Raw genomic sequence first — 12,948 nt, 5'->3', positions numbered from 1 at the left:
ATGTGAGGAAACAGGTTAGAAATAATAAAAGAGAGGCTGTGGAACTAATGACAGCAAACTGAAACAGGCAGCAGTTCCTCTGACTGTGCAGTAGTCACCAGAGAGCCTGAGAGAGTTTTTTTGCATGTTCTCCTCTAGGTTAAACGGCACCACACCCTCTCAGTAACCCACTGTTTACACTCTGTCTCACACACACACACACACACACACACACACACACACACACACACACACACACACACACACACACACACACACACAATAGCATCCAATACACCAAGTTACACCATCTCCTCGAGACAATCACTTATGACTCAACACTGTTCACAGTGTGTTACAGTGTTATTCGATAGAGAACTGAACTACAGAGTTTGATTGATGGGACTATTATTGTGTGTAATCCTATGCTAGCTAGCATGCACGGCTGTCTGCAAATGAATCAGCGGTAGGGGAGGCAACGTGCTATTTGCTAACTCTCTGTCTTACCTGTGTATCCTTTTGTTGTTGTTGTGCTGCACAGAGCTGAACAAGCCTGTAATTGAATGACGTATACATTCGTACAGCCGTTTAACATAAGCAGATATTCATGTTTTTGAATTTAATTGATCTTTTTCTCGCTCTCTGTTTTCCAGGGGTGTTGGTGGGATAACAAGGTAGAGTCTCACCCTATTGGCTTCTGAGCTCTGTCTGCAAAAATTTACAGCCAGTCAAGCAGATATTCAGTGAATTGCTTCATATTGTTGCCGTGGCTCTGAGATCTGCCTGGTGCTGTGAAGAAGACATCTTACTCCTGAGCCCATCTTCCAGTCACCCTCCAGTCACCCTCCAGTCATCCTCCAGTCATCCTCCAGTCATCCTCCAGTCATCCTCCAGTCATCCTCCAGTCCCCACTCTGTCACCTTTACATGACTAGGACTGTCACTGTGTTCCATTAAGCCAACATTAAGTCACAGTCTATTATCCCAGCCTTATCTTTAACTCACACCTCTTAATTGTCTGTTCCCTGTCTGATTCCTGATTGGACATCAGCCATAAACCTCCTCCCTGACAGGCTCCCTGGATCAGCTGTGACCTCAGACCCCTGCCACAGCCGTCTGCTGTAGGTAAGAATGGAGCAGGTGTACGCGTCGGGGATGGCCGCCAAGCTGCGGAGCCAGTGGGACCGGGACGAGGGTCTGGGTCAGAACCACAACGCCGTCAAGTTCCAGGGCCAGGACTTTGAGTGGCTGAGGGCCCAGTGTCTCCAGAGCAGCAGCCTGTTTGAGGACAGCCTGTTCCCCTGCGTCGCCTCCTCTCTGGGGTTCAATGAGCTGGGACCCCGCTCCTCCAAGACCCAGGGAGTACGCTGGAAGAGACCCCCGGTGAGATGATACAGAGGATGGAGTTTAGGCTGATCCTTCTCCTTCCCTACTGACCCTATTAGTCCAGGGGTGTCAATCCATACATGGGTGTCATACTATACAGGGGTGTCAATCAATACAGGGGCGTCATACCATTCATGGGTGTCATACCATACAGGGGTGTCATACCATACAGGGGTGTCATACCATTCATGTGTGTCATACCATACAGGGGTGTCAATCCATACAGGGGTGTAAATCCATACAGGGGTGTCAGACCATTCATGGGTGTCATACCATACAGGGGTGTCAATCCATACAGGGGTGTAAATACATGCAGGGGTGTCATACCATGCAGGGGTGTCAATCCATACAGGGGTGTCATACCATACAGGGGTGTAAATCTATTCAGGGGTGTCAATCTATTCAGTGGTGTCAATCCATTCTACAGAGGGTCGCGTGTCTGCTGGTTTTTGTTATTGCCTTTTAATTTGTGTCCAATTATGACATAAGCAACCAATTGAGGGGAGTTCCTAAATAATCAGTGACCTTAATTGATCAATCAGTTCCAAGGGAGGAGTGAAACCTGCAGACACTATAGTGTTAGACCTTTCCTCTCCCTGGGCTCTAGTTACCAGCTAGATGCAGGAAACTCCTGGCCCTACCTGTCCTTACTGAACCTAGACCATATTTTTAATGAACCTAGACCATATTTTTACTGAACCTAGACCATATTCTAACTGAACCCCTAGACCATATTCTAACTGAACATAGACCATATTCTAACTGAACCCCTAGACCATATTCTAACTGAACCTAGACCATATTCTAACTGAACCTAGACCATATTCTAACTGAACCTAGACCATATTCTAACTGAACCTAGACCATATTCTTACTGAACCTAGACCATATTCTAACTGAACCTAGACCATATTCTAACTGAACCCCTAGACCATATTCTAACTGAACATAGACCATATTCTAACTGAACCCCTAGACCATATTCTAACTGAACCTAGACCATATTCTTACTGAACCTAGACCATATTCTAACTGAACCTAGACCATATTCTAACTGAACCTAGACCATATTCTAACTGAACCTAGACCATATTCTAACTGAACCTAGACCATATTCTTACTGAACCTAGACCATATTCTAACTGAACCTAGACCATATTCTAACTGAACCTAGACCATATTCTAACTGAACCTAGACCATATTCTAACTGAACCTAGACCATATTCTAACTGAACCTAGACCATATTCTTACTGAACCTAGACCATATTCTTACTGAACCTAGACCATATTCTAACTGAACCTAGACCATATTCTTACTGAACCTAGACCATATTCTAACTGAACCTAGACCATATTCTTACTGAACCTAGACCATATTCTTACTGAACCTAGACCATATTCTAACTGAACCTAGACCATATTCTAACTGACCCTAGACCATATTCTTACTGAACCTAGAACATATTCTAACTGAACCTAGACCATATTCTAACTGAACCTAGACCATATTCTAACTGAACCTAGACCATATTCTAACTGAACCTAGACCATATTCTTACTGAACCTAGACCATATTCTTACTGAACCTAGACCATATTCTTACTGAACCTAGACCATATTCTTACTGAACCTAGACCATATTTTTAATGAACCTAGACCATATTTTTACTGAACCTAGACCATATTCTTACTGAACCTAGACCATATTCTAACTGAACCTAGACCATATTCTAACTGAACCCCTAGACCATATTCTAACTGAACCTAGACCATATTCTAACTGAACCCCTAGACCATATTCTTACTGAACCTAGACCATATTCTAACTCAACCTAGACCACATTCTAACTGAACCTAGACCATATTCTAACTGAACCTAGACCATATTCTAACTGAACCTAGACCATATTCTTACTGAACCTAGACCATATTCTAACTGAACCTAGACCATATTCTTACTGAACCTAGACCATATTCTAACTGAACCTAGAACATATTTGTAACGGCTGTCGTAGAGAGGGGACCAAAGCACAGCGTCTTGAGTTCTCATGATGAAATGTATTTTCTAACTCAGAACACTAAAGAAAATAACAAAAGCGAAAACGATCAGCTCACAGTTCTGTCAGGTACACAGACTAACTAAACAGAAAAGAACTACCCACAAACACAGGTGGAAAAAACCCAACTTAATTATGATCTCCAATTAGAGACAACGAGGACCAGCTGCCTCTAATTGGAGATCATCCCAAAAAACAACAACATAGAAATAGAAAACTAGAACTAAACATAGATATAGAAAATATAGAAAAACACAAAACACCCCCTGTCACGCCCTGACCTACTCTACCATAGAAAATAACATCTTACTATGGTCAGGACGTGACCATATTCTTACTGAACCTAGACCATATTCTTACTGAACCTAGACCATATTCTTACTGAACCTAGACCATATTCTTACTGAACCTAGACCATATTCTTACTGAACCTAGACCATATTCTTACTGAACCTAGACCATATTCTTACTGAACCTAGACCATATTCTTACTGAACCTAGACCATATTCTTACTGAACCTAGACCATATTCTTACTGAACCTAGACCATATTGTAACTGAACCTAGAACATATTCTTACTGAACCCAGTCCATATTATTACTGACCCTAGATCGTATTCTAACTGAACTTATCTTAGAGCAGTCCACATCACCTGACCAGGAGAACTTTGCGCCCTAGTTGTATGGACTATTCGAAGGAAAACCCGGACTGAACCTTACTGAGTTTAGTCCCGATCCTTAAAGGGCCCATATGAATATGACAACACAACACAATATAACACTACCCTCATACAGTTGGACTAGGACATCATTATTTATCTTTTAAAGGCAACTGTGTGTGTGTGTGTGTGTGTGTGTGTGTGTGTGTGTGTGTGTGTGTGTGTGTGTGTGTGTGTGTGTGTGTGTGTGTGTGTGTGTGTGTGCATGTTCCAGTGCTGCCCTGTGTGTGTGTGTGTGTCTGAGTGTTTCTGTTTAATGCTGTGTGTGTGTGTTTCATGCCGTGTGTGTGTGTGTGTGTGTGTGTGTGTGTGTGTGTGTGTGTGTGTGTGTGTGTGTGTGTGTGTTGTATGTAAGTGTGTGTGTGTGCATGTTCCAGTGCCGCCCTGTGTGTGTGTGTCTGAGTGTTTCTGTTTAATGCTGTGTGTGTGTGTGTTTCATGCCGTGTGTCCTAGCTGTTGGGCCGTTCTTTCCTAATGCTCTTCACGCTCCATCTCTCCGTAGTCCCTTCCAGAATGCATCTCCTCCAACGCCTCTTCCCTCAGAACTGTGATATTGACATCCCTGGAGAGAACACACACCACACGGCTCTGCTCCACAGCCTAAAATGCGTAAAAAGCTTTGTATAGCGTAGCTAACTAGCGCTCACACTGCTCTGTGTTGAGTTAACTGTGGATGAGGGATGGTTAAGAGACAGAGACAGGAGATACAGTATCCAGTAACGTAGTGGAAATGTCTTTTCCAAAAATTATTTTTTAATGACGTAGTCTAGGAATCACTTGGGCGATTGACAACAGAGATTACATGGTGGTCAGTGTGCAAAGAGCACAGCAGTTATTTGTTTTGAGGTGCAGTGTGGGGAAAGGAAAGGTGAAATGTCAGTGTTCAGCTGAGGTTATAATCCCTACCTTGGACTGATTGTTGTATGTGATCTAACCCCTCTTCCTCTCTCTCTCTCTCTCTCTCTCTCTCTCTCTCTCTCTCTCTCTCTCTCTCTCTCTCTCAGAAGCAGACAGAGCTCAGAGTTTGTTTTGACTGAGAGTTGTGGGGTAGAACAGGAAGAGAGCTCAGTATAAATAACAGTCAGCCAGTGTGAGTGAGTGAAAGTTGAGAGACTGAAAAAGAAAGAATCTGAAAGGTTTAAAATAGATTACAAACAGTTGTTTTATCTCTCTCCATCTCTCTCTCCTCCCTCTTTCTTTCTCTCTTTCTCTCTCATATATCTTCCCATCTCTCTCTCTCTCTCTCTCTCTCTCTCTCTCTCTCTCTCTCTCACTCACTTTCTCTCTCCCTCTTTCTCTCTCTCTCTCTCTCCCTCTCTCTCTCTCTCCCTCTTTCTTTCTCTCTTTCTCTCTCATATATCTTCCCATCTCTCTCTCTCTCTCTCTCTCTCTCTCTCTCTCACTCACTTTCTCTCTCCCTCTTTCTCTCTCTCTCTCTCCCTCTCTCTCTCTCTCTCTCTCTCTCTTTCTCTCTTTCTCTCTCATATATCTTCCCCTCTCTCTCTCTCTCTCTCTCTCTCTCTCTCTCTCTCTCTCTCTCTCTCATATATATATTTCCCCTCTCAATTCAATTTCAATTTCATTTCAATTTAATGGGCTTTATTGGCATGGGAAAAATATGTTTACATTGCCACAGCAAGTGAAATAGACAATAAACAAAAGTTACAGTAAACATTACGCTCACAAAAGTTCCAAAAGAATAAAGACCTTTCAAATGTCTTATTATGTGCAAATAGTGAAAGTACAAAAGGGAATATAATTAAACATAAATATGGGTTGTATTTACAATGGTGTTTGTTATTCACTGGTTGCCCTTTTCTTGTGGCAACAGGTCACCCAATAGATATGGGAGTTTATCAAAATTGAGTTTGTTTTCAAGTTCTTTGTGGATCTGTGTAATCTGAGGGAAATATGTGTCTCTAATATGGTCATACATTTGGCAGGAGGCCAGGAAGTGCAGCTCAGTTTCAACCTCATTTTGTGGGCAGTGTGCACATAGCCTGTTTTCTCTTGAGAGCCAGGTCTGCATATGGTGGCCTTTCTCAATAGCAAGGCTTTGCTTACTGAGTCTGTACATAGTCAAAGCTTTCCTTAAATTTGTGTCAGTCGCAGTGGTTAGGTATTCTACCACTGTGTTCTCTCTGTTTTTGGCCAAACAGCATTCTAGTTTGCTCAGATTTTTTGTTAATTATTTTTTTTCCTCTCTCTTTCTCTCGCTCTCTCTTTCTCTCAACAGGAGATCTGTACCCGTCCCCAGTTCATAATGGATGGAGCCACTCGCACTGATATCTGCCAGGGAGCTCTGGGTGAATAACCACTTAGTCAGCTTTCACGGAGAGAGAAGGGTAGGAGAGAGAGAGAGAGTAGAGAGGGTGGAGGTAGGGGAGAGTGGGAGGTGGGGGAGAGAGGTAGGGAAGAGAGAGAGGTGGGAGGTGGGGGCGAGAGGTAGGAAAGAGAGAGAGAGGTGGGAGAGAGGGAGGTGGGAGAGAGAGAGCCATGGGAGGAATTGTATTTGTAAGTATGATTATGATGCTGCCTCTTGGCAAGCTCAGAGATGTGTATCCCAATGGGACTTAGCTGGTTAAATAAACGCAAAGAAATTAGAAGAGAGAGGTATGGAGAGAGAGATGGAGAGAGGGAGAAAGAGAGAAAGAGAGAAATGGAAAGCGAGAGAAAGAAAGATGAATATGCCCACAGAAAAGTTTTGATTGACATTGAGGTGTTTTCCTCTAAACCCTGCAGAGGATGAATAATTTATACCCCGCTCTGCTACCTCACATCTTCAAAACGAAATAGTAACCTCTATACTCTGCAGGAGCGTTGTCTTATGTCCTCTTCTGTTAGAGGTAGGTGTAGTGATTGAAGCAGCATACTGTTGGTCCAGTTCAAAGTCAAACACTCATGGGAGGTTTCGTATGGGTCATGGTGAAGGGTGTGTTAACAGATGTTTGGACCCCTCTCTCTTTACAGGTTGCTTATAAGGTGCATTCCAGTTTTACAAGGTTTTTACCACTTCAGGCTGAAGTGATTCGTTCCCACAGCAGACAGAAACAGACTGCAGTATCTGTCTGCAATTAATAAGTAATGTCTGAGATTACGTGTTGTTGTCAGATAGCTAGCTTCACCTACCCTTGAGGCAAGAAATTATTCAAAGGAAGAACAGTTGGAAACTTTTGAAGAGATAAATGATGAACAAGGGGAGGAGTTTTACCTTATCGTGTTGCTAGAGCAGGAAAAACTCTGGGCATTAGTTGAATGCTATGACTAGCAGACAGAGTTTTTCCTGGTCAGAACATGTGGCCAGAAAAACTCACCCTTCTAATGAATGGTTGTTGACTTCTTGAAGGGATGACTGATACAATGCATTGCTATCATTGCCGTAGTCTACCTATGACTGAGGTTTTATGTTGTGTGTGTGTGTGTGTGTGTGTGTGTGTGTGTGTGTGTGTGTGTGTGTGTGTGTGTGTGTGTGTGTGTGTGTGTGTGTGTGTGTGTGTGTGTGTGTGTGTGTGTGTGTGTGTGTGCGTGTGTGTGTGTATGTGCGTGTGTGTGTGTTACAGGTGACTGCTGGTTGCTGGCAGCCATAGCTTCGTTGACTTTGAATGATAATCTCCTCCACAGAGTGGTTCCTCATGGACAGGACTTCGGAGGACAGTACGCTGGCATCTTCCACTTCCAGGTCAACACACACTCACTTCCTGTTTCTATTACTACTGTATATTATGATATTCCTGTTGATTTCCCAAATACTGGATCTACAGTTGATATTTAGCTCAAGTATTTATAGAAAAGGCATAAAAAAACTAAAAAGCGGCCTAAATTCTCTGCTTGACATTTCTGGATCGTTCAGTCAAAATCTCGACTGTCACAGTTAATGAGTAATAAACTAGTTATAAACACTTTATCTGCAAACAATACACCTAGGTAGGATTTGAGTACATCAGAACTGAACCGAGGAACCTCTTCCTGCTTCTTGCCAGGCCTATGCCACTTTATATAATGTTTACATACCCTACATTAATCATCTCATATGTATATACTGTGCTCTATACCATCTACTGCATCTTGCCTATGCCGCACGGCCATCGCTTATCAATATATTTATATGTACATATTCTTATTCATTCTTATACACTTGTGTGCGTATAATGTAGTTGTTGTGAAATTGTTTACTTGTGAAATTGATTACTTGTTAGATATTACTGCACGGTCGGAACTAGAAGCACAAGCATTTCGATACACTCGCATTAACATCGGCTAACCATGTGTATGTGACCAATAAAATGTGATTTGATTTGATCAGAAAGTGAAAGGGTAAATTAACTGCACAGTTTAAAGTAACTGTCCAGTGAAAATCCCCCTTTCAAAGTTTATATTCTGTTAACTCATACCCAAGTAATGTTGTTGATTCATCTTATACTCGTATTTGAGGCCAAAGCATACATTTGAGAAAAAAAACACTTCAAAAACCTCAAACTTGTATCTTAAACATTTAAAAAATGCTTGCTATTTCCTGAAAGATAATGACATCGTCCAACCTCATTGGGTGAGCTGGCCAATCAGCAATCTACTCGCATTCATATTTTTCATAACAGGTATACAGCCCCACCATTACAACACGGAAAAGCTGCTTTTTAACCTACTTAATTGCCTTTTTTGGGGGGGAAAGTATTTCACTCGTATTGTAATTAATTATAGGTCATATTTCATAGAAATCTGGAAACACTTGACAATTACATTAAGTTACTTTAAGTGCCGCTGGCTCTTTGACTACGATATGGTTTACTTTCTTGTAGCCACCACAGGTGTGTTTATCTCAAATATTGTTGTGATAACGTTGGGGTGAATTTAAGTTAAAATTATCCTGTCCGTTGAACTGGAATACATCAGTTCACAAATTGATTGGATTTATGTGGATCAGACCCCAACTCTGCTAAATAGATACATTGAGATATAGTTATGATAGGAATGAATCCTAACTTCCACCTACATCAAATGTTCACTTCCTCTGTTATTGTCATCAATGTGTTCAACTTTGAGTGGAAGTTGGGATATGCCCCATAAAGGCTGATAGTGTAGATTCAGTAATGTGATCATAATGTGATTCCCCCTCTTGTGTGTCTGTGGAGGAGGGAGTGTTGTGGTACTTCTCAAATCAATCAAATCAAATTTATTTTTATATAGCCCTTCGTACATCAGCTGATATCTCAAAGTGCTGTACAGAAACCCAGCCTAAAACCCCAAACAGCAAGCAAAGCATGTGAAAGAAGCACGGTGGCTAGGAAAAACTCCCTAGGAAAAACTCCCTAGAAAGGCCAAAAACCTAGGAAGAAACCTAGAGAGGAACCAGGCTATGAGGGGTGGCCAGTCCTCTTCTGGCTGTGCAGGGTGGATATTATAACAGAACATGGTCAAGATGTTAAAATGTTAAAATGTTCATAAATGACCAGCATGGTCAAATAATAATAATCATAGTAGTTGTCGAGGGTGCAACAAGCACGTCCGGTGAACAGGTCAGGGTTCCATAGCCGCAGGCAGAACAGTTGAAACTGGAGCAGCAGCACGGCCAGGTGGACTGGGGACAACAAGGAGTCATCATACCAGGTAGTCCTGAGGCATGGTCCTAGGGCTCAGGTCCTCCGAGAGAAAGACAGAAAGAGAGAATTAGAGAGAGCATATTTAAATTCACACAGGACACCGGATAAGACAAGAGAAATACTCCAGATGTAACAGACTGACCCTAGCCCCCCGACACATAAACTACTGCAGCATAAATACTGGAGGCTGAGACAGGAGGGATCAGAAGACACTGTGGCCCCATCCGATGATACCCCCCGGACAGGGCCAAACAGGCAGGATATAACCCCACCCACTTCTCTGTGTCAGCCCAGCCCTGAAGTTGCATTTCCAGTTTAGCAGGTGAAAAAAAAGACTGCTTTTGCGACGCCCCCGGTTTAGCTACTATATGTTGGCTAATATGTCTTTGCAGTTTGGTTGATTTCAAAATCCCTTGCCTAATGGGACAACCACAGAGCAGGCATTAAATGCATTCATTGTCTGTCTTTCACCTAAACAATGGGGATGAACCAGAAAGAACAGTTTTATTTGAGTTGTTTTCAGTTTATTTTATGCTAATACAATTTATCAGCTAAATAGATTTTGTTTAAAGGTCTAATGCAGCTGTTTTTATATCAATATCAGATCATTTTTGGGTAACAATTAAGTACCTTACTTGAATAGATTTCCATTAAAATGGGCAACAAAAAATGATCAAGCAAGAATATTTCTATTACTGTCTGGGAGTGGTCTGGGTGGGGGAGGGGAAAGCTGAGAGGTTTGGAACGCTCTTTGTTATTGGTCTATTAATCAATTGACTGCATGGTGATGTCACCATGGAATGCCAAAACTTCCTCCCATGCAAACCTGCTGATTAGAAGGTCCTGTCTAGATTGTATTTGCAACAAGAAACTATCAGGAAATAACACTGATAAAAAATCACACTTTTACAGTGTTAGATTCATCAGATGTTGACTTCAATGGGTCTTTAAAAAAGTAATTAAAAAATAATCTAAAAACGATGAGGGTCAAAATTATTGGCACCTTGTTTTCAATACTCTAGCACCCTGCCCTTGTGATTATAAGATTGGAGAACACGTTGGGAGGGATCTTAGACCATTCCTCCATACAGAATCTTTCCAGATCCTTGATATCCTTCGACTGCCCTTATGGACTGCCCTCTTCAATTCAAACTAAAGGTTTTCAATGGGGTTCCATTCCGGAGACTGAGATTGCAAAATGTAGATTTTGTGGTCAATTAATAATTTCTTTGTGGATTTAGATGAGTGCTTGGGGTTATTATCTTGCTGGAAGATTAACTTGTGGCCAAGTTTTAGCCTCCTGGCAGAGGCGACCAGTTTTTTGTTTAAAATGTCCTTGTACTTGGTTATGTTCATAATGCCGTTGACCTTAACAAGAAAAGTACCTCATACCTACTGTAAAATATGGTGGTGTATCTTTGACGTTATGTTTGGTTTGCTTCCACTGGTCCTGTGGCCCTTGTTAAGGTCAACGGCATCATGAACTTTACCAAGTCGGAGGAAATTTATACCCAAAACCTGGTTACCTCTGCCAGGAGGCTGACACTTGGCCGCAGGTGCATTTTCCAGCAAGACAATAACACCAAGCAGACATGAGAAATGGTTAGTTGACCACAAAATCGACATTTTGCAACAGCCATCTCAGTCTCTGGACTTGAACCCCATTGAAAACCTGTGGTTTGAACTGAAGAGGGCGGTCCATAAGAGCAGACGAAGGATATCAAGGATCTGGAAAGATTCCGTATGGAGGAATGTGTGTTCTCCAATCTCATAAAACATTTTAGAAGAAGCCCCAGTGCCGTTATCCTCACAAAGTATCTCTGTTTTTTGTTTCGTTTCTACAATTGTAAAGTGCCTTTAGGAAACTGAAAAGCACCATATAATGTTCCATGTATTCTTGGTATTGGAAACAGGGGTAGCAATCCTTTTGACCCCCATCTTATTTAGAAAAAACATACTACTTGTTAAACAACATCTCTATGTGAGCAATTGTACTTGTGTAAAATAAATATATTTTTTGAGCATACAATATTGCTCAGTATTAGTATTATTTATTTTATACTCTTTTTTGCTGAGATCTTGATCACACACTTACACTCATGCACGTTCACAGGCACACACACAAACACACACATACATACACACACACTCATGCATGCACGCACACACACACACACACACACGCGTGCACGCACACACACACACTCATGCATGTACACAGGCACACACACACACTCATGCACACACCCACTCATGCGCACACACAAACACACACACTCATGCACTCTCGTAAGTATCATTGCGGCTTCTGGTTCTGACACTTTGGGGAAAAAATGTCTTCAATGTGGTTCCATTAGTGTTTCCCAGAGCCATGTACTTCATAGATACTCTACATGACCCTGGTTTCCCTCATCTCATCTGGTCTGGTGGAGCTGTATTGCCTTGCCGTTATTGCATCAGTCAACTGCATGCAGCTGAGGAGTGTGATACATTACTGAGCAGCCTGTGTTTCTCCCTCTAAAAGCGTACTGGCATCACAGTGGTGTAGGCAGACTACATGGAACCCACCATGACTTCCTCTGGTTGTTACCTCAGTCTTAGTTCCTTATTTCCCCTGTTGAGCTCTATCTACGATGAGCTGGTTCTAGTGCCACCTCTGACCTCTGGTGGTCATTGGCTGTTAGTGATCATAAACTCCCTGCTTATCCGCGGGGGAGGGGATTTTTGTTGTTGTCTTCTTCAATGTTCTGTGTATTCACTCTTGGTGTGTATAGTAACATGAATATGATCCTTGTGGAAAACTGACCATGGATCAGCTTCCAGAGACAACTCCCTTCATTCTACTCTACTCTTCATTCTAGTTCTGATATGATTATAAACTCCCTTCTGTCTGTGTGTTGTAGCTCTGATATGGTTATAAACTCCCTACTCTCTGTGTGTTGTAGTTCTGATATGATTATAAACTCCCTTCTGTCTGTGTGTTGTAGCTCTGATATGGTTATAAACTCCCTACTGTCTGTGTGTTGTAGTTCTGATATGGTTATAAACTCCCTACTGTCTGTGTGTTGTAGTTCTGATATGGTTATAAACTCCCTACTGTCTGTGTGTTGTAGTTCTGATATGGTTATAAACTCCCTACTGTCTGTGTGTTGTAGTTCTGATATGGTTATAAACTCCCTACTGTCTGTGTTTTGTAGTTCTGATATGGT

General features: G+C 42.0%; 1 protein-coding gene across 1 annotated transcript in view; it reads left to right on the top strand.

The window, feature by feature from the left end:
- Positions 1-12,948, top strand: part of LOC106578020 (calpain-1 catalytic subunit) — a 33,359-nt gene that overhangs the window by 8,792 nt on the left and 11,619 nt on the right. The window contains exons 2-4 of the mRNA XM_014156556.2: positions 633-1,361; positions 6,379-6,448; positions 7,703-7,821. Coding sequence (XP_014012031.1) covers positions 1,110-1,361; positions 6,379-6,448; positions 7,703-7,821 — 441 coding nt within the window. The 5' untranslated portion in view covers positions 633-1,109. The remainder of the gene's footprint in view (positions 1-632; positions 1,362-6,378; positions 6,449-7,702; positions 7,822-12,948) is intronic.

This window comes from Salmo salar, chromosome ssa18, assembly GCF_905237065.1.
Source record: "Salmo salar chromosome ssa18, Ssal_v3.1, whole genome shotgun sequence".
Classification (NCBI taxonomy): domain Eukaryota; kingdom Metazoa; phylum Chordata; class Actinopteri; order Salmoniformes; family Salmonidae; genus Salmo; species Salmo salar.
Note: the sequence above shows the minus strand (reverse complement) of the source record. Positions and strands in the feature narration are given on the sequence as shown.